Source organism: Manacus vitellinus, unplaced genomic scaffold, assembly GCF_001715985.3.
Source record: "Manacus vitellinus isolate BGI_N305 unplaced genomic scaffold, ASM171598v3 scaffold_12_pilon, whole genome shotgun sequence".
NCBI lineage: Eukaryota > Metazoa > Chordata > Aves > Passeriformes > Pipridae > Manacus > Manacus vitellinus.
In genome coordinates this window covers 9,930,896-9,958,306 of record NW_021938949.1, presented here as the reverse complement: position 1 = coordinate 9,958,306, position 27,411 = coordinate 9,930,896, and the positions used below count along the sequence as shown (strand labels likewise).

General features: G+C 43.3%; 1 protein-coding gene across 1 annotated transcript; it reads right to left on the bottom strand.

Annotated features, from left to right (window-relative positions):
* Nucleotides 1-183: 183 nt before the first annotated feature.
* On the bottom strand, nt 184-21,726 carry TECPR1 (tectonin beta-propeller repeat containing 1). Its single transcript, XM_008928023.4, has 24 exons — nt 21,409-21,726; nt 19,511-19,693; nt 18,892-19,014; nt 18,129-18,254; nt 16,468-16,642; nt 16,271-16,371; nt 14,718-14,819; nt 14,177-14,322; nt 12,811-13,334; nt 11,956-12,101; nt 10,896-11,051; nt 10,221-10,370; nt 9,438-9,595; nt 8,631-8,758; nt 8,271-8,373; nt 7,493-7,589; nt 7,030-7,109; nt 6,671-6,727; nt 5,834-6,008; nt 4,576-4,711; nt 4,174-4,266; nt 3,384-3,490; nt 2,832-2,951; nt 184-2,162 (listed from the first exon to the last, which is right to left on the bottom strand). Exons 1-24 carry the CDS (start codon nt 21,637-21,639, stop codon nt 1,965-1,967), a joined length of 3,615 nt encoding a protein of 1,204 aa, XP_008926271.4. The 5' UTR covers nt 21,640-21,726; the 3' UTR covers nt 184-1,964.
* Between the last annotated feature and the right edge of the window lie 5,685 nt (nt 21,727-27,411).

Here is a 27,411-nt window from a genome sequence, read left to right as displayed (position 1 = left end):
TATCGTATTTATAAGTTGTCTGATTGTAATGGGAGAAATAAGTAATTCCAAGGCCTTTTCTTTCCATTGTTCCACTCAGCACCTCTCCAAGTTAGAGATGTGGGATGCTCTTTGGTCATTTCTGAAGTGCTGTGCTCTTGGAGATGCCAAAAGGGATTTTTTTTAAGAAGCGGGTTTTTTTCTGATAAATTACTTTTATTTTTCAAAATTGCTTTAATTTAAAGTCACTTTTCCTTATTTTAACTAGCCACAACAATGACATTATATTTTAAATTAAATAATTTCTCTAAATAATCATTTTAGAAGGCAAATACTTAGTACTCAAACACAACCAACTTATAATTTATCTTTTTTTTTTTTTCACTTAAACCCAGCTATTTACAGTAAAGTAAGTAAAACTTGGCAATGTAGGGAAAAATGCAAAGGTACATTATCAAGCTTATTGTGTGCAATCAGGTTGATTGTTGGATATGTAAACACTGACTATTAAAAGGAAAAATCTTTTGGATACAATGCAGAGAAAATACAATCCTAATAATTCTCTAAAAATACATGTAATAACGTTATTTATTTGGACAAGATACTGTGCAAGTTATGCAAAAACTATACTGGTAATTAATGCAAACATGTTATTTATGATTCTCCCACAAGGTAGGTATAAATCCGAAATCTCTACTCACATACTGAAAAGATCAACAGGTTCTTTTGAAACAGTTAAGCATCTTCAGTCTTCATTCACATTTGGACTTGGAAACAGTGCTTTCCTTGGCATTAAATACCAAATATATTCCTTAAATACGTGCAAACATAAGTTTTACTTCTACAAATACAGTACTGAGACCACACCAAACTGCTCATCATATAAAAATAACTCCATATGGTCACACACACAGAGGAAAAATGAATGTAAACTGTCCAATTATAATAACTGGGGAAGAAAAGCTTTTTTTTGAGAATAGAAGGTGGTTTCTTGTTGGAAAAAGGGATGAGTAAATCACTTACTAAAAACAAAGAGCAGAGCTTCATTCTGAACCCCCATCAGTGTTACACTGGCAAACTCCACTGATAGCAGTAAAGTCCCTTTGCACTGTAAAGTCAGAATTTAAGCTCTTCTCTTGAGTTTTACACTATGAAAGCATAATTTGCAATGATCTGGAACACAGCCTAACTCCTCAAGTGTGTGGTGCCTTCCAGCCCCTTTAGGGAGGCATCTGTACACCCCAGTTATCACAGTTCCAGTTAAGATGAAGACAAAACATAATTTACCCCCATTTGGAGTGACAGTTCAGAACAGATGTCACTGCTGGACTCTGCTCCCTGCCCAGTCTGGCTGAAAGCAGTGGCTCCACTTCTCGAGTGAGATATTGCTCACTGTGAGCAAAGGCAGCCCAAATTGGCCCTTCCTGGTAACTGCCCCCCAAGCTGAGTTGTTCAGGATTTGATTTTACTGATGGGAGCAGGAACCCAAGCTCAGTTCTTACCCAGGGAGCACCCAGAGGAGCAGAGCTCTGTGCAGGTACAAAACAGGACCAGGTATGTTTGCCTTCATTTAAATCAATCCAACATCTTCATCTAGGCTCAAACATGAATCTGAAGAACAGTGTGTGAATATGAGAGAAATGTAGGGAACTGTAATATTTAAAAAAAAAAAGAAGTTAATGTAGTGATCATCTGCAGATATTCACATTTGTATGGGGTGTAGCAGCTATGGTAAAGGGTCAGAAATACATTATGGTTAAAAAAATCTTGCCTGCTTTGACAAAACTATGAGCTCTATCAAGTCATGTTTTACACATGATGTAGTAGAAGAATTCAGTACTTAAAATACCCCTTTGCAAAGTCCAGTTCAGTCAAACACATTTGTAGCACAAAAAGGTCATGTGTTTCTCTCCAAGCAATAGACATTTAGTTTCTTTTCAGCTTATACTGACTGTGCCTGTTTGCAACATGTAGATGGCGACAACTTAACAATTAACAGCATTTCTGTCCAATTCTTGACTTTCACTGACCATCAGAGGGGTTTTAGAGTGTCCTGTTTTCCCTTTACTCTCCTCATCTTCTAAATCCTTTGACACTGCAAGGTTTTCCTCGGAGGTGTCATGACCAGTGGCCCGAGATGCTTCTGTTGCATTTCCTCTGACTGTGATGTGCTCCCACCCACCCTGGAAAAGATTGATACAGAAATTCAAAAGGAGAAACATCACCCTGTAAGTGCAATATCTGATGTGATGCTTTATGGGCACTATTCAGTTTGTTCTATTTATTCATGAGGAATCAGTAAAAAGGCTCCTTGTAAAATGAAACAAAACACACCAGACCTCTCTAGTAGGGAGCTATAGAGGTGCTAAACCTGAGGATTATTTTTATTACAGGGAGCTGAGATTACTAGGGTCAGGTGTTTACAGCAGAACCACTGCAGGTTTTCCACCAACTTAAAAGGGGGCAAAACCTTGAAATAGCCTTTCTCAAAACCTTGAGAATAATTCAGGATACAACAATGAGGAATAATCGTGTGCAGACCAGGAAGGAACCCACTTTTTCTTTTTAAATGGCCCTTACTCTACTAGTTTTTCCATTATAACTTTTAAATTCCCTATTTAAAATGAATACTTATCAAATGCAAATAAACAACTTCCCAGCTGTAACTGCACAGCCCATTATATTGACTTAAAAAAGGAGCCTAAGACTGAAGAACAAAGGTCAGTCTCCTGCAGGTACATGTGAGCTTTCCAACACTCACCAGCTGGGCAGGATGGCACTTTCCTTCCTCTGGGTGCCCGAGGACATCTGGATGTACAATTTTTAGGCAGGATCCTGCCCCCAGCACTTACCCCAATGCCATAATCCCAGGAGAGGCCTTTAGGTTCCAGGGGCTGGACACCAATCCGATGGCAGACTGTCCCACAGCTCAGACTGTGACTTCCCTGCACTTTGTCAGCAATCACCCAGACCTCAAGAAAGCAAAGAGAGGCAATAAAATGTGCTGCTCTTCCCAGATGTGAAAGCTCTGTTTGACCACTTTCAGAAATCAGCCTTGATCTTCAATAGGCCCAAACTGCTCTAATTTAGGCAGAGAGACACCCGAGCTATAGAGCAGTGTTCTAATTAAAACATTGCCAGATAAGACTTGGCAGAAAAGAGATTAAATATATAAAAAGCCTTGTTAAAAAAAAAAATAATTGATGAGGCTTTTTACAACAGAGGGCTGGAGCACCATTCCATTGGTACAACTTTCTGTCTTGCTGTCAGGATTCCAGCATTTAGACCAACACTTTGTGGAACAAAGCTAAACAAAAATAATTCTGAAGAACACTTTAATTACTAAAGTATGTTATGCATCATTTTTAATCAACTAATGAGATCCAAGGAAGCTCCATACCCACCTGGTCCAGGGGCCCTACGGACATTTTGCGGATGTTGTTTGACACGTGATCCCAAGCAGATCCCTGGGGGTAGCTCGGGGTGATTCCCTGCCGGTACCAAAGATTGCCTGGAAAACACACAGTGCTGGTTACAGCTCAGGGGGCTGTTTGTCTGTGCTGCAAACAACACAGCTCATCAGCTGTAATTCTTCCTGTGTCCTGGGGAAATGCATCATGGTTTTGGCTAATGTGTGACAGTGATGGGCAATGAGGTTCTTACTTTGGAACTTGTATTTCTATAGTTGTTCTTTATAACCTTTCTGAAAAACAGCAAATACTGTTTTGTAAAATTTCTTGGGAAAAAATGTTCATATAAGGACCACTGGAAAACAAAAGCAAATGAGATGAAGGTCTCTAAATCTGGTGTTAAAGGCTTGTTTCTTTTACAAAAGGTACTTCACATTTTATCTTGCAATGATGGGGTTATTTCCAGGTCTTGCAGCAGGTAAATATTCCTCTTTAGTTTTGTACATTTGGGGTTCCAGGCAAAATCCTGCCATGCAATTTTCATCTGTGTCTTCCCTCCCCCAAAGAGCACAGATGCTGGATTGTTGTTACCCAGGGCACTCTCAGTTATAACAAACACCAAGTACTTCAATGCACTGCTACTCCAAATCTTTCAGCACAAAATATTCCTCCTCTTGGAGCACCAGTCATCATCTGTCCAGCTCTAACTTAGCCTCTCCTTTTTAAATCAGTCCAGTGTATAGTGATGTATTTTTTTTAACTAATAATTTTTTTAAATTCTTACCATTTGTATCCAAGACAAACACAGATGTTCGTCCCACTGAGACTTGCTTTAACTTTTGTTTTTGAGGTGAAGGAATATGGTACCAACAGTCACCTAAAGGTCAGAAATACTTGAGTTAAACACTGAGAAAACAGAATTATGCATGAGAAGCCTTGAAAATGCTGCAGTTAAAATACATTGCTGTGCAAGAAAGCTGTGAATGACATTACACTTCATATATTTTTGTGAGCTTGTTTTTACAAATAAGCACCTTAAATCATGCACGTGAAGAGCAAATCAACTGCTACAGTTATCATATTATTTGTATGCAGTGTTTTGCACAGCTGTGGGAAAGGCCTCTGTGAAACAGGTTGGTCTTTTGCAGCCATGGCAGTGTAGAAAAGAGAAAGTACAGGGACTCACCTGCAGGTTTATTGGGAGACACTGAACCCCGGTAGAAGGCAGAACCATCTCTAGCAATTGCCCACACCTGGTAAAATGCCCCAATTGAGATGGAAATGAAGGGCTGGTCTGTTCCCACGTGCAGCCAGGACATTCCCTGAAAAATAGTGGAAAATGAATTGCCAAGGAAAGGTTAAAAACTCCATGACAGAATATCATTGACTATTACCAAATGGGAAAATACCCCATACAGTGAAGAATATTATGGGGAATAATTCTTAGTAACTTTACAACTGGTCTACAGCAGGGCCTTTTATGTTTAAATTACTGGATTTTAAGCACCTACACGTGTCTGAAGAGATGGACTAAAGCCTTCTTTTTTTTTTTTTTAATAATCCCTTGGCTTTGATTACCCAGAACAATAGTCTCACAGAACTCAAATGATATGGGGCTTCAGATTCCAGACACACTATTCCAGTTCTCACTGCTGCACTGCCTTACAGATCAGTGCTATTGTAACTGATTGGACAGGAAGGAAAAATATCATTCTTATAAAACTTTCAATTTCCTGCAGTTTTTCTCCAAATTCCAGTAAAGTATATTGTTAGATTTCCCCCCGTTGTAAATATGGCTTAAAATCAGTGCATATCCACCCTTATTTGGTGTTTCAGCATGTGTCTATTAGTAAGAAATAAATATTCCTTTTGAAGTTATTGGGACTATTTGTTCCTTTCTGCACACTTTACTGGACATTTGCTCATTATTTCTGTCCCAGTCCATTAAAAAAAAGTCAAATCTGTAGGTTTGTCCAGACCCATCTCTCTTAAACAGAGTCAGTTCCAGGCCCAGAAAAGTCAAAGGATAAACTCTGACTGATATCACCAGACTGGGACCACACTTTAGAGAAATTCTGTTCCTCACCAATCATTTAAATGGGATGTACATTATCAACAATTTAAAAAACAATGACAAAAAAAGAACTAAGCTATCAGTGCAGGAAGTGGAAGTAAAACACTTCATGAGAGGATGGGCAGGGGCTGAGAGAGGCCCCAGCAAGTGCTGTGGCACAAGCTAAGGTAGATTATGCAGGAACAGCACTATAAGGGAAGTGGGCAGCAAACTGCTAGAGTTGATGGACAGGGACTTTCAAATCTGGGACATAAAAGGGTAAAAAATACCAAGGTGCTCTGAGAGAGGGCACTGTGTGACTGTGTGCATGGACTTGCATAAGGACATTAAACACATCAGTAGGGCAGGGAAAACAAACAGGGAGCCTTACAGCTGGATTTTGCTGTGTCACTCCAAGCCTGCAGAGCACGTCTCCTTTGTCACTGATTGCCCACAGTGCTACTGCTTCTTCATCATCTGCATCTGAGCTGGGAATTATGGAGATGTCCCACAGGGTAACAGGAGGCACTTCCAGCCATGGCCCGTTGGTGACTATCTTACATTTTCTGAAGCAGAGAAAACCCAAACCTGTCAGAAGTGTGTACTTTCTATAACTGACTTTGTCTCCCAGACCATTGTTGACTTCCAGTCCTGAAGTCTTTTCATTAAGCAGTACTTTTCATTAAGTATCAGTATTTTTAATTTGAGATTTTTAACAACCAATCATGCTTTGCATCAGGTTTTGCATTTTGAACTATTACTGATTTTGCAAGATTTCTGTGTTTTGTTTTGTTTGTTTGTTTGTTTTTTAATTACTTTATAAAACCAAGACCACCTAAAAAGTCTGCAATTTGTGCTCCTCTCCTCCCCAGTTCTCTCAGACTCACTGGGCAACAGCAAGATAATGAATCTAATTGCAGAGAGAAATCCACACCCAGTTCTAGTCTTCCTCTCTCTTGGTTAAGGGAATAACTTTAAAATTCCTTCTTTGGTGAGGCCTGTTAAAAAGTTATGTAGCATCTGGAGGTAAGCAGAGGTAAGGCAGCTCTAAATTAAAGACTTGGTTGGTCATGCTGAGAATTTGTGTATTTTTTCTGTGGAAACTGCAACAAACTAGTGCTGTCTATTAGGGAAATCTTGTCAGACTATTATCTCATAACTAAAGGAGACTTGTAGTAAGCAGTTAACATTCAAGCTCATACCTTTTATTTATATCTTAGTTCCTCACCTTGCCCAGCGCCTCCGTCGGACAAAGTCTTTCATTGTCTTGTGACCATGGTAGGACCTACCAAAACAGATTTAAATAGATGTTCATGAGGATGTCAGAGCATCTCCAATGTCAGTGCCAGCCTGAGAGCATCTACATCTGCCCACCAGACACACCTCCTTCCTTTAAAACCCTTGAAACAATAGTTTGCTAAGTTCACCTTGCTGCCCAACCTCCCCAGCACATATCAGTGTCCCCAGAAAAAGGGAGAAATCAAGGCAGTGTTGTGTCCCTGTCGAAGCACAGTTAATGTACAAGCCAGCAAACAACATGAAATGAGGAGTTCAGTGTGGATTGGGTAGAAGGAGGTGTTTCCTTACGCTGGGAAGTCTGCTGCATACTGCCAGCCCTCCCGGTCCGTCCCGCCCGACACGTTGAAGTCAATGTACCAATCTGACACCTGTTGTCAGAAGGAGACAATAACAAGCACAATCAACACCTGATGGATAATAAAAATAATCTCTTCTGCTGTTTCCCTACACCTTCTGAGTGGAATGACTTGCTAGAAATCTTCCAATACTAGAAATTGAAATTTATACACAGGTTCCCACGTCCCTTTAATTCAGCTGGAAGGGATCAGTCTAAGTCCTGCTAAACAAAAAACCCCACTTGATGCTTAACATTCTTTTGCCTATGGACTATTACCAGTGAAATGGGAAAAACAAGGTTAAATGTTGCAACAAATCCAGGAAGAAAATCTGGGTCGCTTGAACTCAAGTCTTGTATCCCACTTGCTAAAGCCTTGCCTTCCTCATTAAAAAAAACTTCCAAGACAAAATTTACCCAAGACCACTGTGGAGAAGGAGGCTTGGTGTTTATCTTTGTACACTCCTGCAGGCCAGATGCATCACTCCACATGTATCTGTCTGTGGGCAGCCCTCTGTGGTGGAACAGCAGACAAGGAATGCAAGGTCATTTACAGCAGAGAATTTAAGAAGCGAGGGAATTAAAGCCTTTTTGTAGCACTTCCTACTTTCATACACAAAACAGTCAGCTGACATTAATCTCTGTTTTTAGAAATATCATGTGATTGATGAGGATAGTGGGAAAGAATCTGTACAATTGCTTCCAGTTACACCAAACTTGAGGACTGTTTGAACTCTCTGTAGAGTGATATTCCTCACCACTATTTAAAATTGGAAGGTGAATCCTGAGTTTCTCTGGTATAGACCCTCATATATGTGATTATATATTTTCAATACTTTTGTTCAAATATACTATTCAAGGACCCAGTGTATTTACCAGAGTATGTATGAATATACAGATGCTAATAACTTTACTGCCTGGCCTTAATAATGAAAGATATTGCAAGTAGGCACACTTTGTGCAATCACAAAGCACAAATCTGCAGTGTTTTGCCACAAATGCTTTTTGAATGGATAATTACAAATTAGAAAATTGAGAAACACTGCTTCTTCTATCTCAGGTTAATTATAAGTGCTGAAGGAGACTGAAAATAGAATAACTGTAATAACTATGCCAAAAAGCTAGAACAAACCCTTTGTTTCATTTGACAGTGATAATATTACAGTAAATAAATACAGTAAATTGACTAAATAACCTGCTGCTGTATCCAGTGACTGGGTTCCACCGTTGGTTCTCATAGATGTAAACACATTTCACATCTGACTGTGTATAAATGTTATCAGCACTACTGGCCAGTCCTGTGAGAAATAAATAATTTGGATTAGAGTAAAGCTAAAACCACTACATTTTAAACTCCAAGATGCTACATTTCAAATTCAATATCTCACTCTTAAGCTGAAAATCTGAAACTGCAATACCAATTCATTTCTAAGGTGTGGCCTGTTCCTGTACAACCCATGTCAGGCTGCAGGAAGGGCAGCACAAACAGCTTGACCAGCTGACCCAGTCAGGAAGGTCAGTCAGGAACGTGCCCCCAGAGCCCCCCTGTGCATACCTTGGATGAAGCCCCCTCCGTAGCCCCCCGTGTGCACCCAGGCTGTGTGGTCGTGGCCGATGCCCCACACGACGCCGCGGTTGTTGCACTCGATCAGCCGCAGGTGACCCCCCACCTGGCGCCAAAACCTGCCAGAGAAAGGACAGTGTTTTACCCTACACCACATCCATCAGCAATGTCTGCTTTCCCTGCCTGCAACTCAACAATCTTCAGGACAGGCAACTTAATATGCTCTCTTGTTCAACCCCTGGGCAACCTGTAAGTGAAGGCGGTTGCCAGCTGAAAGCAGTTCACTCTGAACAACTACTAAAAAGCAGATGGTGATGTTTGTCTTGAGGAGTTTACAAGTACCATGTTGTCACAGTTGTAATAGAAACTGTAAAGAAGCTGCTCCTGGACTGCAGGGTCTACAGAGGACTGAAAAGTTCAGATTTTCTGACTCAGTTAAAACTGAACACTCCAATTACAGTGATTAGGTTTACTTTTATTTTAGGCTATCTCTTAAGTAATTATGACATTAAAGATGCAATCACAAAAAATGAGATCTCAATGAGAAAAGCTTTTGAAATCACAAGAATTTGAGAAAGGCTTTGGAAATCACAAGAACAGTTCCAGCATCTAAGAATTAAAATATTATTTCTTCCCATGCAGTGGTGAATATGAAGGCTGCCATTAACCCTGCCATTGACAGACATCTGCAGTGCACTGTGCACTCCAACAGCCCATCAAAGCCATTGCATTGACAGGAAGGACATTCTTTGCTGGATGGCATCCCCTACAGGAAGAACAGCTTCTGAAAGCTCTTACATTTGATCACAGGGCATCAGCTGTGGTCCGGCCTCCAGCTCAGGACTTGGCTCACTAACAAAGATGTCTCCTTTGCAGGTAACAGACCAAATGGCATGGTGAGAAGGAGGGCCCTGAATCCGTCTGCTTTCACAGCAGGACATGGTCAGCAAAGACAGCTACAAAACAAGAAGCAAAGAACCAACAGCTTCCATTTACAGTGAGAACAAAAATATAGATGTTCAGTACTGTAAAACAAAGCTTTACCTTTGCATGTTCTTCCAAATCAGCAAAGTGACTCTGCAGCCTTTTCTCTAAGGCACTAGAATTCAGGGGTTTAGAACTTATCACACAATCACTGGAGGCACTGTGGTTTGCAGGGACTGATCAGTATGAAGCATGTTTCAGGTTTCCCTTGCTCCAGTGTGTATCTGCCTGCCTGCATGTAAGGCTTTCTACAACAGTGACAACAGAGAATGGTTCTTCTGCCAACATAGAAGAACAGATTGAATTCAACTCCTAAACTCATTTGTACCCTAATCTATATCCAGAAATTGGAAGGAAATGAAGAACAGTATTGGTCTTGCTGTGGATAACTGCAGCACCAACACATGTGCAAACTCCAGAGGAGACAAGAAGCCTCAGGTGCCTGTAAATAAATTTGATCAGATGTTTCAAATACCTAAACTCTGAAAATATATGAGTAGCCTGGATAGTGCAAATGTGATGCTGAGATTTCAGAGAGTAGCTTTTATGTTCTATTGCAGATATTGCCAGCTTGAAATGGAAGATTCCCAGAATTACCCAGTCATGCATTTCTTGCTCTGTTGTGGCTGCCAGGCGGATTGGCCATCGCTGCTTTGTCCTCTCAGGTGTGTACAGTGCAAAGGAGTGTTTGGCTTCATTCAGCACTTCAACTATAATAGTCACTTCATTCAGGAACACGTGGATGTACTAAGACAAGAGAAAAAAAATTGTGACTAAGGCAAACTCAGATAAGCCTTCCTCAGAGCCAGCATTTTTGCACTTTGGGACTCCAAACAAGGCACTCCTGCCAAGGATAGCAAAGAATCAATTCTTGGCACAGAAGGAATGGGGCTCAGTTTCCAGCCCTGCACTTCCTCTGATTCCTATTGCCTGTAGGCATTAACCCTATTTGTGAAGACTCTGGCCAGCCAAACCTGGCTCTTAATTCACAATCAAGAACATTTTGAACTTCCACCAGAACTCCTAATTAGTGCAGAATTGATGGTTTAAGCAGTGTGGGTGGTTGCTGACTGGGTATTTCTGATGTAGCATTGACAGAGCTGCAACTCAGAAAAGTCTGTGGTTTGCTGATACCCGGGGCTACCTTTGAATTGGCTCCCAAAACTCAGAACATTAGAGTGCCATAATTTGCCTCCTTTATGAAAGCTGATTTCCCTGCAGAGGTTTCCCTTTGCCAAATGCTCTCTCTCCAGGGTGTCAGGCTGGACACACCTTTTTCTCCTCGTGGTACATGTAGTAGATGAACAGGATGCTGTCACGCATTCCATCGCTCCCCGTGAACTGCTCAAGGGCCACTCGAACATCCATCCATTTATGAGGCTTCCAATTCCTCCACCACTGCAAGGCTCCAGTTTTAACCCAAACTGACTACAAGGCAAACACATATTTACAGGATTAAGGAAACTGTGGAAACTCTTTTTCTGTCTCCCAAACACTGTTTTTTGTTGCCACAGGTTCTCTCTGCTGAAGGTTAGTCTGCATCATATCAGTTAATTCTGACACAGAGTATTCCAAAGCTGAAGGCAAAATGAAAACTCACAAAAATGGACTGAAGGGCACTGTAATAGCACGTGTGCAACAGTATTTTACATTTAACCTCTGCAAGCACACAGGTACTAATTGACTCTACTGTGCTCCTGTTATAACACAATCTCTGTTTGGAGTTTAAAGGCTTTTGACATAATCTTTTTAAACTTGATTAAACCCCTGGGCTCCAAGTGTTTTTAATCAAATGAATTCCAGATGTCATTTGGCAATTAGCAACCAAGGGACCAAAAATGTGAATGAATCTGAAAAAAGCCAAGGAGCCATAACAAAGGGAACATCAAACAGAAGTGCTGCTATTTAACAGCTGCCATTGACATTTGCATCATTGTTTTATTTATGCAAGTTAAATTAATCTTTGAATGGCCACAGAGAGAAAAGTTCACCTACTTGAGTCACTGTTTCAACTAGGAAGCCTTATCTTGTGGTAAAATAATCTATACAGTGTGTGCTGTTGCTAACATTTATCTGAGAATTTGAGGTTTCAGAGTACTCAGATAATGCCAACCAATTTGTTTGTTCCTATACAAAACTATCTGATAATGTTTTTGGAGGAAGATTGCTGTTCCTTGTTTGACAAGCTGTTAATTTCCCACAGGGAGCTCAGACAGTAATAATCCAGGAAAGCTGTCATAGACAGGAATAAGGGCAAGAATATGAAGCTGACAGTAAGTTCAAATCATCTTGTCTCTTGTCAGAAGACAAGAGATGTGTCCCCACCGCTCACCTGCTCAATAGCCTGCTCGTAGTGCCTGAAATTCTCCAGTTCCCGCTTTGTCCTTTCACTGAGCTGCTGGAAAATCTGCTTCCTCCAGGCTGCTGTCTGAGCTGGGGTGATGGACAGGGACAGGGACTGCACAGAGCATGACAGACCTAGAGCAGAAGTAAACCCAGTAAACTCCAGGGAGCTTTGAACACAGTTTTTGAAAGGTAAAATCTTTCTAAGCCATAACCTGTCAAAATGGGAATTTTGTTGCTGAACTGCAAGATAATGAGGTGATACAATGCATTTAAAGTTACATTGTTACATACTGGGATGCCATAGTTCACAGTTTATTTTGAAAATGTGGTTATATTTCACTGTCTGTTTAGAATCTAAATTCTAATGCCACCCAATTATCAGCTGGGCTGACATTCACAATGCCTCTGTATAACTTCTGTCTCATAGTCCTGTCTCAGTAGGAATGGCAGGAATGACTTATTGGCATCTGCAACTCTCAAGAGAGCCCTTTTCACTGCTTTCTGTTACTATTCAGTGATATGAGTTTTTCCACAAGTTGCAGTTTCAGTACAATTAAAAATGAGATGTAGATCCAGCACAGATTATTTTACAAAATTCTTAGGAAACTCAGAGCAAATATCACTTTTAATTTATATATCTCAAGCCCAAAGTGCTTCACAGCTAATAGCTGCAGCACTGTGCTCAGACATAGAGGCTATTACCAAACTGCAATAGGAGTAAGTGGGTTATCAGAAGTCTTTCACCATGGCTTCATTCCAAAACACCAAAACAGTATTTGTCTTAAAGAGCTTATTGAGCTGTGATTGGGAACTAGGCTCTGCTGTGGTCACTGGGTAGTACCTGATGGAGCAGTGAACCACTTCAGTGGGCTGTGCAGATCTACCAGGCAGCCTCCCCCAGACACCCAGGCCCACAGTGGGTGCTCATCAGCTCCGTACGGCTCCTCAGCTCCCGCCGGGAACACGCCCAGGGAGGACAGGCTGGATGTGTCCCCAAAGCTGCTGACGGAGATCACTGGGTGCTTCTGGGCCTCCTTCAAGTCAATGTTTGTCCACTGCAGCTCTGCAGAAGGATTTGGGCTTGCAGCAGGTTTATGCATTTCAAGATCAGCTTTCTCATGACTTGTTGAAGCAGCAGTGGCTTCTCCTTGATCAGAGTCCAGAGGATCTGCAGGGAGGTTTGCAGGTATTTCTGCCTGGCTGCCCGTGCCATTCCCACTGCTGCTGGATGCAGCTCCTATGGGGGCAGTGCTGGTGGGGTTCATGGGCACGCTGGGAAGCTCTGTGTCAGAGGAAGTGTCTGCATCACCCTGAATGATGGCATTTGTTTGGGTCTGAATATCATCAGTAAAGAAACAGCCAGCACTGAAGGACAAATAGACAATTAATTAACTATCATCCAAAGCATTAATTACCACAAACGTTAGACCATAGACACACAGAGAAACAGCAGACTTCTTTTTTTCTATCAGGGGAAAGAGTCCACCACAAATCTGGCAGAGCAGTCTAGTAAATCTGAACCCCAGGAAGGAATCTCATTGATCTTTTCAAACAGTCAGTGGTGTTGGCTGCCCACAACTCTGAGGAAAACATTGAAGCAACATCACGTTTTCCGAATATGAAATAACAAATAGGATTTTTCAAAGCTCACTATTAACTTTATGATTTGTCTTAGCTAGAGAGGTCTTCTCAGCACACACTCTGACTCAAACAAGTAGCTTCTGCAGCACTCCCAGATCCATTGGCATGTCTGGCACAGCCCATAGGCCAGCATGGAGTAGCTGATTTAATCTCTCAAGGAAAAGGAATGTACAGTGACACTCAGGAAGGGTAATTCCTGAGTAAAGTTGACACTCCTTCATGATATTTCACAGACAACATTTCCTCTTATTAGAGACTGGTTCCAGATAGTGGTAGTAAAGCCCAGAGGAACATGCTTTACTGCAAACATGCACTGAATTCCAGTGTGGGAGCTTCAGTTTCTACTCTGAATCCAACAACTGCTGCTTATTGGTAATTTTAATGGGAAAAATGCAAATGCCTTTTGGCATACATAATGACTGGAGATGCCTTCCCCACTCCTCCCTGTCTGTATGTATGTAAAGAAATGTAAAGAAATATCTCTTGATGTAAAGAATGTAAAGAAATATCTCCTAGCATTGAAACTCTGGGTGTACAAAGGCTTGGGCAGGCATTTCACGTGGTACCTGAGCAGACTTGTCGAGCTCCCGGTCTGAGATCTGTCGCTCTCTCGGCCAGACACAATTGCCTTCCATGTCTTCCCACTGAGCTCGCTTGGTGTGACACCTTGACGAAAATAAATGGCTCTGTCATCACAGCCAATTCCCCAGACCTAGGGAAGGAAAGGGCTTGGTGAGGGAAATGGCTTGGAATGCAGTAGATACCAGTTACAAAAAAGGTGCAGTGGTGCAGAATTCAGCCCAAAAAAAGCTGCTGGATGCAGCATTTTCCTTTTGTGTTCTTCCTTAATGCTGATACTGTAGATGCAGTACAAAATTGTGTACCATCAGGAGAGAACCATGTGCACCTCCCTGTGCCATTCAAGACACGCTGACTGTTATCTCCTGGTGCAGAATTCAGCCACACTTTCCTCTCTAGCAGCTGAAGCCCGTGGACCTCTTGTTCAGCCAGCCCTACTGGCACTGCTGACAGTCCTTGCCACTTGTGAACAGTGCTTGTACAAAGGGGAAAGTAAATATCCCCACAGCTGGTATGCAGCTCTCTTACCTGGTTATTTAAGCCTACAGTTACCATCATCATTTCTCCAACCATTTCAATCCAGCTTGTCCCACAAGGATTATGTGAGTTCACTCCTCTTCTAAACCACACCTACAACAAAAACAGCAGAAAAGCCTAAATTTTGTTTCTTCTGCATTAGCAGGCAGAGAGCTGGAATTTAGTTTCTTTAGTGGATTAATCTCTAATACTGACTTGCTGCATTGTCTTTAAAATTCAATTACTTCCTTGATTCTTTTTCTTTATCAGATAAAGATAAAGCAATTCTCTTAATAGTACCCACACTGTGTGTCCAACTACAGCCAGAAGAGCCCACTGGAAGATTTTTTGGTATGACTTTCTGTGACAGAGTTGGTTTCTCTGCTTTCTATTACATATCAACTGTAGGCTATTTTTGATCATTCTGAATGGTCTTCAGTGCTCTTGTGTTCAAACTCTAGAAGCAGAGCTGACAGAGGGAACTGTCAGAGGGATCTTCTAAGTGGTACAGCTCTTTAAATTATCTTCTCTTAGATCAGATTTTACCAATCTGAGAGTATCTGTGGGCTGGGTACCTGAAAAATTTCCCTCTATATGACAGAGTCATATAGTGACAATCAACTCCTTTAGAAGTTGTTGGTTGAATACAATAACATCAGTATACTTGATTGTCCTTTGGCAGATCTGGAGGAAAACACAGCATCTTATCTCCATTTCTGACAGTGGATTTCTGTGGCAGATGGAGCAGGCTGGGCACAGTCTGTTGCCATGGCTCAGCTGACAAGTAGTGACTCATTAAACCAGAGAAACTCAACACAACTGCGACACATGCACAGAGTTCATGCATGGTTTTGAATTCAGGAAGAAAGGATTTGATTGCAACCAGCACAAGAGCACTCTAATACTAGAGTGTTCCAGTATTCTTCACAACTTTCAGGATTCCCTGCAAGGGGCAGGGAGTTGGATTTGATGATACCTACAGGTCCTTTCCAAGCTGAGACTTTCTACGATTCTAAGTTAAAAGCCCAAGAGGAAAGTAGTCACACATCCACATAAAAGATGCCTCACCTAACAAATACAAAACCCCCCTATGTTAAAAAGCTGATCAAGAGAGAACAGTTGCAATAGGAATATAAAAAAAATAGCATCATGCAGGAAAGAGTAAATAACAATATTCCCCATGCTGCTTTTGATGTAATCTTCAACCCATGTGGAGACAAGATTTAGCAGCAGGAGTCTCTTCCATTTCAGTGCTTAAAATCCCCTAAAAGTAGACTCCTTATTACATCCCCACCAACATCCCTGCCCACCTGCCACATCTGTCTGACCTGGGTCTAGAAAATTCCTTCTAGGAGAAAACAGAAATTCTTCCTTAAATTACACTCAACTACATCCATCATAAACCACAGAGCATTCCCATAACATAGCAAGGGGAACTAGAATTCCCCAAACCATGAGGATAGAGAGTTCAAATCCCCAACACTTCCTGTGCAAGGACTCCTGTTTGAGAAAAGCAGACAGGAAAAGGGAAGAAAAAAGCAGAAGCAGATCATGATCCCTCTTACTTTTCTATCCTTTGTAACACACCACACCACATCAACACCCACAGAGACGTGCATAATCCCATTGTCAGAGCTTGGAGACTCCACAATACTCCAGGACATTCCTGCATGAAACAAAACCCAGAAGGCATTGTAGGTTAGTTTCTTATTCACCACTATAAAAATCAAAGGGGTTTCCAGCTAAATTTAACAAACTTTACCTTGAGGGTTATTCCTATCAATTCCTTCTCTCACAATAGCTTGCCCTTCCCAAAGAGTTGCCCAAAGGAGGTCATAAGGTCCACAGCTGATCTGTACAACTTCACCAGGAGTGGTGATTAAGGACCACGTGGAACCTTCTGGATTGTGGTGGCAGACATTTTCTCTGTACCATACCTAGACAAGTTTTAAAAAAACAGAGATGAATAAACCAGGAAAAATATCACTATAACAATGAAACCATTGAGAGAAGCATAAAGACAAACTGGAAAGAACAGTCCTCCTTTAACAACGGGATGTTTTTACGTAATATATGGCACTCTGACCTTTAAAGGTGCTTTCTTATGTTGATTATGCAGTTGAAGCAATTTCCTTATGTACTAAGGGAGGAGGCTGTTCTACAGAGCTGCTTTTATCACAGAATCGAATCTGGATTGGGTACAGAAACCTATTGCTACAAGTCCTGTGTATATTTTAACATTTAAACCACTTCAGTGTATTGCAGGGTATGTTATATAAACCAAGAATGAACAAATACATAACGCAAAAATGTTTCTGTTGGCTGACAGCATGACCTCACTTTCACTCAACAGAACTTGCCACAATATGGGGAAAAATTTTCATTCTCTGTGCAGCCTTCAGTGCCATCCAGCCTTTTGCTAGTCTTGGACTGTGCACTTCTCTATAGATCACAGTCAAAATAGGAAGGTCAAGCATAGAAAATATCCTGTGGTAGTCACATGAGCACTCCACAACATGACTGCTGAGTATTAAATCCTCATTTTTAGAAATACTTTATTTCTCTGGTGGCTGTTACTTGGGAAATGAAAGCATTTTACAATGGCAGTCAAGTGAGCCTGTAGACTGGGATGCTTGTCACGTACTGCTGGAAAGTATGAGGCATAGGGAATTTTATTTTAAACAATTTAACCAAGATTGCTTGCCTCTCCAGGCAGTGCCAAGTGTGACTGAAAGCTCGGGCAATCTGTTAAAAATATTACAAACTGCCCTGTGAAACCACAAGTTAGAAAATGTCTAGAGACAAAGCAATGTTGGATACATGCTCTAAGGATGAAGGAAGGAAAGCAAGAGTCAAATCTTTACAGCACTGAGCAAAAGAGGAGAGACATCTTATGGTGGGCCTAACAACAACAAAGAAATATGTATAGTTTTCAATAGAAAACAAACAAAACATTTCAGAGTTGGGTACCACATTGCCAAGCCAGGAGGGGACCACTTTCTGATTAGTGAGTCTCAGAAAACAACTCTGTCTCTCCACCAGAGAGGCACAGCACAGTGCTTTGCAAGAATCTCTATCAGGTTTTAAGGTTCCTTTTCTTGGTTACCCGTGTCACAGTCAGCACTCTGGGCAGTTTTTCAGGATATAAGACATTACTCACTCCAAGTTTTAAGATTCACCTGTTCATAGAGGTTTAAGGCTTCCATAAAACAGCAACTCTATGAGATACTTAAGCCTTTCTCCATTTACAACACAAGTTGTTACATAATGTAGCCCCAAAGCAGCTTTTCATCCTCTGCCAGATGCACGAACGGCGTATTTCATTACCAACATAAGACAATAACAAACCTGCCTTCCTTTAAAAGTATTTAACTCCTTTCCATTAGTAATTTATGTCAGAAAACACAGGGAACACACACATACCCTTCCTTGTAAAGAAACTGCCCACACTGACAAGCGGCCGAGAGGCTCGTCGGTGATTTCCCACCCTCCGATGGAGATGTCATTGAAAGGGTCTGGCAGCTGCTCTGGATCATCATGTGACACGATCTGAAGCAAAGGGAAGGAAGATTGAGAAGAGGAGACACTGCACTGGTGGCCTAACTTGTGTCTTGCAGATTGGTTTATGTATCACTTCCTAAAGTGGCTGAGCATGGAGATTCTCCCTCTCGTTCGAGGCTGTTATAAGCAGAGAGGGGAAACGCTGCTGGAGCAGCACGAAGAAGGCTGTGTTTTGTACCCTACCTAAAGGAAATTTTTCCAGTGCATACAGAATTGGAAAGCTGAAACATCACAAATTACAATTTTTGTATGTTCTTAGAACGGAACAAAAATTATTAATGAACAGTTATTCATACAGACAAAGGACAGAGCTGGTGAAAGATGCCAGGCAGATGGCACCTCAAATGAGAGTGCTTTGTCAAGCAACCAAAGGAAGTTAAAAAGTTGGTCTGAAATTTGCAGTGGAGCTGAGCATCCATCTCCAATTGCATCACCATGAGATTTGGCACCTTATTACCACAGGTAATAATCCCAGCCTTCCATTTATGCTTACAAGAATAGCAAGCTGGAAGTCAAGGAATCCAGGTCCAGCCTACAGACAAGTAATAAAAAATCAATTTCCCTGCACTTATAATTGATTATTTCAGAAAATCAGTTTATTTAGTATTCAAAAGGTCTCCAGAACCTTTGCCCAAACGTCCCGTGATTTGTATCTCCTGTATCTGATCCACCGCCTGCGCCGGACACAGGAATTCCATTTCTTGTCCTTTGTGTAGGTGCTGGGGAAGTCTATGGCATAAGTCCAGCCCTGCAAACAGAGGTTTTCTTGTATGAAATATGGGATCAAGGGAAAGCTTGAAATCATAACTCAGAGCAATTCTGCACGAGGGTCACAGTACAAGTTACTGTGTGTGTCTCAAGAGCCCTGATTAACAGATCAGCTAATTCCATGGATGATTTATGAATCATCCCAAATTCCTCTGCATGATACACACAGAACAAACAAGACACAGTAAAACATTTTGCTTGTTTTGTAGTAAAGATCTTAAATAACAATGGCATTCAGTTGCCAGCATTTCGTGGCCTGATCAAAAGAGAAAAGCTTCTAGGGAAGTTCCTATGGACTTCAAAAGCCTTCAAACAAGACCTTTCCTTGTGTTGTATTAGAGTTGAGCTATTTCCCAGGAAGATGTATCTCTGGGAAGTTTTATTTTTACAGACCTTTTACACTTCTATAAAAGTGCCTTTTATTTTACAGACTAAGGATTCCCAGAATAGATCTCTTTTTGGTATTGTTCACCTACCCCTTTCTCTGTTGGTTCCCCTCCAATATTTTCATCCACATACCAGTCAGACTCCCACTCCCAGTGTGGAGAAGGCAGTGTGAAACTATCGAGCTGCTGATGTTTTAGCCCGCTCACATCACTCCACTGCCAGCGGTCACTGGGCAGTAATTTCTCACAAAAGCCACCAACCGGATTCCAGCGCTGCCAGAAATAATAAATAAAGGATTTTATTGGAGATCACATCATCTCATATTGGACATCTACAGGGAGCCATAAAAGACACATTTCTTATTTTCTGCAGTAGAAGAAGAATAAATTCCTGGGGTCAATGAGAAAGTGTTCCCTCTGTGAGCCCCTCCCTAACACGGTGTTTTTAGGAAGAGACTTTGAGACTTTGTTAAAGTCTCAAAGCAGGGCTGACTACAGAGCTGGTCCCAACCAAGTCCTCTTTGGCTACACAAATAGGAGCATCTCATGATATATATTACTCCTAACAGTGCTTTTTTCTTTGGTGATGTATGGCACCATGACACTCCTGCATTAGATGGCCTTGGGATTTCTAATCTACACTCTGGACAAAGATGATTAATATCTTGTCTGCACTAGAAAAATAGCACTGCCTCTGTGCCAGAAACTGTGTCAAAATAACTATATGAGCAAATCTCCCCTGTATCTTATGTTAAACTAGAGGGTTCTTTCCCCCTAATCTGGCTTGAATCAATAGCAGTACAAATAACACAAGGATTTTCACCAATACAGCTGTCATTTTTATTTTTCTCCCCACACTCCTACATACTATAGAAATACTGGCAAAATCTGTCACGTAATATTGTCTTACATTTTAGAGCACATGGAAAATGAGTGGCTCAAAATCCTTCTATAATTTTTACACAAAATATTATTTACTTTTACTAGGAATATGGCTAAGTTGCTTTGCATGTTATCTGTAAACTACTTGAGTTTAATTTTGTCCTTGTTAGCTCTTGTAGAATGTTTCCTTTTGTGCTTTCTAGTATTTTGTTTTCCATTTTTCATAGCCTAGAACAAACAAAACAAAAGTTTTAAAATAATGAATAAAATTTTAAGTTTTGCTTTTTTAAAGAACATATTTACACAACAAAAGGAACCTTCTTAAATGGCTGAAAAGCTGTATCAATATTAAATAATGTATAAAATTAATTTGCTGTATTTTTACCCATGCAGATAAGTTAGTGTCTTTTCTCAATTTCTATTTATCCCATTGTCCATTAGAAATCAGAGAAATGTGCTCAAGAGAGAAAATGTGCTCAAGAAAATGTGCTTGGTTTCTCTCTCAGCCTTTAGTTAACTTAAAAGAAATTCATAAATTTCCTTTAAATACTGTTTTAAAGACATTACTTTAAGTACACCACACAGGGAGGATCATCTTAACACTTCTATGCAAAGAAGCTGGAAATGTACTTCAGTGGAAAGTCATGCCTTTATTAGAGAAGTGTTTGAAACACTAAAACCCAGCATTTTCTTAAGACTGATATAAGATATTATATCTTTGATAAATAAAAAGACAATGTATCTTTGCTGCCTGGAAGTTCCAGTTCCACTGGGCATTTTCTTCAGGGAATTGAGTATTTGTCACTAAGGAAAGGAAACCACCCAGTGAAAAGGCTGAATGTTCCAGTCTGAAATGGCTCACACAGAACAGGCCATGGCTCACACTGGCATTGCTTTTGCTAAGAGCAGGGAGGTAAAACTCCTTTGGGAATTTAAATATTAAAAGAATAACCTGCTATTTGGCACAAATATACTCTTTGAAAACTTCAGGTAAAAAGTGAAAACAAATAAAACTGATCAATCTTCCTGTGAGAAAAGCATACCAAGACTGAGGTAGGGGTTTGCCCTTTCTGCCAAGTGTGTGGTGGTACCATAACTTGTCATACCTGGTTCTCATAGGTTTCCTCCTGGTACCTAATAGGAACATCCCCTGAGAACACGTAGGTGTACACCTGGTGATCACAGGCTATTCCCCAGCAGCACTGTTTGACAGCAGACACCCGTTTGAATTCCAGCTGTGTGTCCTTACAGAGCTCCCAGTACTGGCCAACAGTAGACAGGGTGTAAACCCTCCCAAAAATGTCAACAGCCCACAAAAGGGAACTGGGCATGGCCATATCTGAAAGGCAAAAAGAAGGTATTAATGGAAATGATGTGTTTAAAAATGGATCTTGAACCTACTGCAGATCAGTCCTGCTTTGAGCCATCATCAGTCAAATTAAATAAAGATGTAGGGGATGATTTTTCAGAAGAGCCTGTGCAAAGCTGGCAGCCAGATCTCTTTGGCAGAGCTATGCAGTCACATCTCTTAGATGGCTCTGCAAAGCCACATGAAAGATCTTGCTACCAACCCACTACTGTCCATCCTACAGGAGGTCACCACATGACTGGGACAGCTTTGGCAGGCTGGGGACAGAACTCAGCTCTAAACTGAGATAAGTAGCACAGACCATTTCATAGCAGGCAGCTCCACTCCCAAGATCTGGTGATGCTGATGGTGCTACACACCCTGTTCACCTCAGCTCCACAAAGCCCTGATATCCCACAGTACCTCCTTCTCAGCCTCCTTCGGTGTAAGCAACACACCCACACAGGTCTGAAGGCAGAGATGTGAAAGGGAGCTTCTCTGTAAGCACAAATCTACTTTTAATCCATGGACATCTTGCCTACTGCTGCCAGGAAACCTCTTTCCAAGGCATTTTGTACCAGATCCAACCACTTTGGGATCTGATCTTTAATACTCATAGATGTGATATTTATGAATACTTATGGCTCCACAGCAGACACTTGGCTGAGTTCCATTCCAGTTCTATCACATAATAACCTGCCATTTTCTGGGCACTTCAGCCCTGCCCTTCAGGGAGGGGTCAGCCTTTATTGTGAGGCCAGTCCTTTCAGAAGTCAAGACAGACCAGGGTATTTCTGTCACTTGGCCTTCTGAGTGCCATCAAAACAGACAAATTCTGGTTGTTCTGTGTGTCTGACAGTCAGAACTACCAATGAGTATTTTGAACTTTGCCTTCAGTTCCTTTAACTATACAGTGGAGGACCAGGAGGGGAAAGGTAGAAAAAACGACTCAGATCCAACACAATGAAAGTAAAGAGGAATTCTTACTTGGAGTCAGAGTGGAACACTACTGCTTTGTTGTCAAATGGCAATTGTGCTTTCAACACAAGAGCCTAAAGAGGGTTGCCTGCCTGCTTTCTGACTGATAGAAGTGCTGGTACAGAGGGACTGACTTGTTCTGTGGATGTGAATGGCAGAGGTGAAACTGCAGAGAATCTGAACCAGCTGGGTCAGTGTCAAACAACAGCACAGTAAATTCCCTTGGCATCCCAGGGGGAATGTTCCAGAATTCTTTGATTCCTAGGACTGCTCCTGCTAAGTACCTAAAAACCTGCATCCAACAGGTGAATAACAGGTAACAGTGAGAAGAAAATGTATAGTGGGAGAGAACCAGTGATGCAGGTGAAGGTCACAAGCAAAATTCTCCTATTATTTGTAGCATAACTAAGAGAAATCCTCTCGTTTGACCTTTTTTCCCTCGTTGCTGGGACTGTGAAGGCATGCATCTTTGTCTGCTCTTGGACTAGCCATTTACCTTCTTCATATCCTCCTGTAGGATAGCACAGGACATAATATGGAAAAATGGAATGGAACAAAGTGAAGATAAGGTGAAAATGATAGTGTATGCACCACTGGAAAAGTAAAGGCCATGAAAATAAGTCGTTCAGTATTAGCACTTAAAATTCTGCAAAACAGTGTCTATAACAGAAGAAAATATTATGCATTTAATCTTAGGCAACCAGAATGCCAGCAATTCTGGAGTAAAGGAAGCACTGTGGATTATGCAACAATCATAACTATAGAGCCAGATAACAAGGAATAGTCTCTTAAAGGTGGGCAAATATATAAATGAAGGTCTGTACCTGGAATGACAGTCCAGGCAGGCAGAAAAGTACCTGGAATAGTTCAGAAAAAGGTTCAGAAAGTTCCAAAGATTATGGAGTTGGGAAACTACAGGTGGGATAGAATTAAAATAATGCAGGCGGATGCAACTGGATTAAAATAATCAAGGCAGCCAAGACAAGTGAGAGTTTCTGCATATTCTTACATGTGAACTTTTGAAACAGAGTGTTTGGAGAATTATGGGAAAATCCCAAATGCATTTGGGATTGTAAACTTCTAAGACTTCACTCTATGCCCCTTTTCACTGGCTGTGCTGCAGAAGATGAAGACAGATGCTGCTCAATTTTGAAGGATGCTCAGTGCTTGTGGCTCATGTGCATTTCAATGAAGGCAGAAGTTGTCAAGTACTCTCAGGGGACTGGGAAAAAAAATCAGATCTGCTAAATTATTCCTCATCCCACAGCTCAGCCAGGTATTTCTGAGAGAACCAAAACTACTTAAGAGAACATGATACATTGTTAATTAAAATTTCCGGTAGCCTGGCGTAACACTGATTGCTACAGAATTCGAGGAAAACATCCCAACTCCTTCCATATTATAAAAGCAATGAGAGGAGAAGGCAGGCGAGAGGGACCGTGCCCCCGAGCTCAGGCCGTGCCAGGATGTGAACCACCACCAGCACAGGCTCCACCCTGTTCCAGGGCACAGCGGGCTCAGATTTCTCCCCGGTACCGCTCGAACCCCGCGGGCTCTGCCCCGGTACCCTCGCAAGCCGCTGGCCGCCGCTCGACCCGCGGGGCTCCACGCGCCCCCCAAACCCGACAAGGCGCAGAACGCCCGCAGCCCGCAACGGGCCTCCCGGCCGAGGCATTAAGGCCGGATCGGAGACTAGGAAGCCGTGCGGGGCTGCGCGCGCCTCCGCGGGCCGGGGACGGGCGGAGACGGCCTACGGAGCGCCGGGCCGGAGCACAGCCGCGGCAAGCCCCCGCTCCGCCATCGCTGCGGGGAGGCGGCGCGGCCGGCGTGCGACCCCGAGAACGCCGCACGCTCCCCAGGGATGCCTGTGTGTGGAGGAGCACGGACACCTCTCCCAGGGCTTCGCCAGCGCTGGAGCCGCCGCGGAAGGGCGGCGGGAGCTGTCCGCAGGGGCGGCGGCGACGCCCGACCTCCGGCGCCGCCGCGCCGTGCCGCTGCCCCTGCCCCTGCCCTGCCCTGCCCTGCCTGCCACTGCCCCGCCCACCGCAGCACCGCCCGCCCCCGGGCTCGCCCCTCACCGCCTCTCCCGACCGCGCTCCCGCGGAGGAGCCGCGTGCCAGGCCCGTCAGGGCGGCCCGCGGAGCGCGGACCGCAGCCGGGCCCGGGGCAGCAGCGCCGCGCCACAGCGGCCCGAGCGCCCGCCTTGGAGGCGGGCCCCGCGCGTACGGCGGGAGCGGGCGGGGCGGCCCGGGAGGCGGCGCCGGGTCCGCCGGGCCCTGGGGAACCACCGCGGCGGCTCCGGCTGAGAACTGCGGGGACGGGAACGCGGATGGGCAAGGGAGCGGAGCGTCTCTGACGAGGAAAGGCTGAGGGAGCTGGGCCTGGGCAGCCTCGAGAAGAGGCGACTGAGGGGGGACCTTGTCTGTGTGTATAAATGTGTCCAGGGAAGGGCAGCGAGGCTGCTGAAGGGTCTGGGGCACAATCCTGTGAGGAACGGCTGAGGGAGCTGGGGTTGTTCAGCCTGGAGGAGGCTCAGGGGAGACCTTATGAAGTCTCCCTGACAGGAGGTTGTAGCCAGGTGGGGGTCAGTCTCTTCTCCCAGGCAACCATCAGCAAGACAAGAATAACTGGAAGTTACTTCCAGTGAACCAGGCCTCACTCATTCGCCCTTGTTGGCTGGGGAGATTTCCCTCAGTTTTGCCCGTAATTGTTGCTGTCTAAACACAACCTGCAGTTTCCCATGGCAAAGGCAGGGTTTGCCTTGAAAATACAGTTAGGGGAGGTTTACCCTGTGACTGGGACATATCCTTGGTCTAGGCAAGGCTAGAGCACTCAAAAATTAACTTAAATCTCTTGTTATTAGGAAAGACTTTGCTCTGTTCAAAGCATAGTCAGGATATTTTCAGTCCTATTTCACTGCTTTGCAGCCCTTATCCCAGCACAGTTGGAGGGGGGTTGTACAGACAGCTTCCTTACTGTCGGCTCTTCCACGCTCTTCCAAACCTCACTTCTTTGAAGGGGGGATTTTTCCTTGTCACTTGACATTTATTTTAGGGAAGTATCTTTCCCCTGATGAGGAAGTACCGCATTGCATTTGTATTTAAGATTTTTCTTTGAACAACCTCATGTAATAGTTATACCACCACAGTTACAGTAAGCAAGAGAGTCCTCAGATTAGGCACCCTTTCCAGATGGGTCACCTGCAAACTGGAAGGAGGAGACAGAAAGCAAGAGGGCAGGGACCCCCTCATCATCCTGTGATGCTGGTACTGGCTTGGATTTGGGGTGATGTGACCTGTGTCCCCATTTGTTTCAAGCATTTGTTTCATTTTGAGGCAAATTGTTTAATCACTTCTGGTTTTTATGGGTTTTTTATCCCCTTCCTGTGAAATGGGGCTAAGCCTTCCCTACCAGACAGGACACTATCTGGGGAAGGGAGTCACCAGTGTTTGCTGTGGTGATAAGGGCTGTTTGTACCTCTAGTGAAGGACAAACCCGTGATTTCCAAACCAAAAGATTTGATGAGTCAGAGAGCCCAAGGGATGAAAGTGTGGAGGGAAGAACCCGAAGTTTTAACTGGAGGAAAAGACACCTAAGATCTTTACAGCATCTGGCCTGGGCTGTCCAGCCATGGAGATCCTGGGTTTCAGAAGCAGCTGAGTGTGGTGAAAGTGCCATTGAACTCATTCCTCTAGTTCACTGTACAGGAGAAAGCAACATCCCCCTTGCTTTCCTCTTCCTCCCTGTAGTGTTTTTTCCTAACTTTGGTGTTTCTTTGAACCATGTGACTTTTCTCCTGCTTCTTCCTCAATCTCTTTTCCCTCTTTGTACGACATTCCTACTCTGTGCCACCACCCCCAGGGCTCTCCATGAACACCCAAGTGTAGCTCTTCCTGGTGCAGGTGGAAGAGTTTACAGAAGTCACCACAGATCACAGCATTATTCGTGCAGAATTTTGCTTTTTTCCTCAAATTGTGTGTTCCATGTAAATGTAAACGCACAGAGAATCTATCTATATTGTGAGTATATATGCATACACATGGACACACTGACACTCCCTCAAGCTCTGCAGCTTTCCCTCAACCCTTCCCAGAGCTCAGCTGAAGTCCCTTGGCTGCTGTTGGACTCAAAGTGGCTCTTGGGGTTATCACAGGTGCAGAATTGATGCCTTTTTTTGGTGACAGTCTCGGGGTCTCCCCAGGCCGTGCTGCCCCTCCAGCTGCTGCAGACCGAACTGTTCGTGGGGACTGAGCAGGTCAGTCCTGCTCATCCTCACCCTCTTCAGGCCGCGGCTTCCAGCAGAGATTGCATTTCACAGAACCACGGAACGGGTCAGGTTGGAAGGGCCACAGTGAGTCGTCTGGTCCAACCACCCTGCTCCGGCAGGGTCATCCCCGAACACATGGCGCAGGATTGCAATTCGGGGAGAGGGCACGTGAAAGAACGCAGGGGCTGAGTGAGTGTGTTAAAAGCCCGTCATCTTCAGGAAAGAACAGCGGGCCGGCCCCGGGCCGGGCACCAACCTGTCCACAGCCTGCGGGAGCCTCGCAGCGAGGGCAGCTCGTTCACGGCCCTGCTGAGGGAGCAGAGCGTGCGGGGCTGTCAGTGCGGGGCCGGGGATTGCCGGTGATGCTTAAAATCGGCTCTTAAAAGAAAACCCCTAAGACTCAATTTGTGAGTTTCAGAAGGCGGCATTCCTCTTATTACGAGGTCGGACGTACGAGAATATTTATTCAAAAGTGTGCGTTCCCTTATAGATTTTACGGCCGCGTCGGTGCGGGGC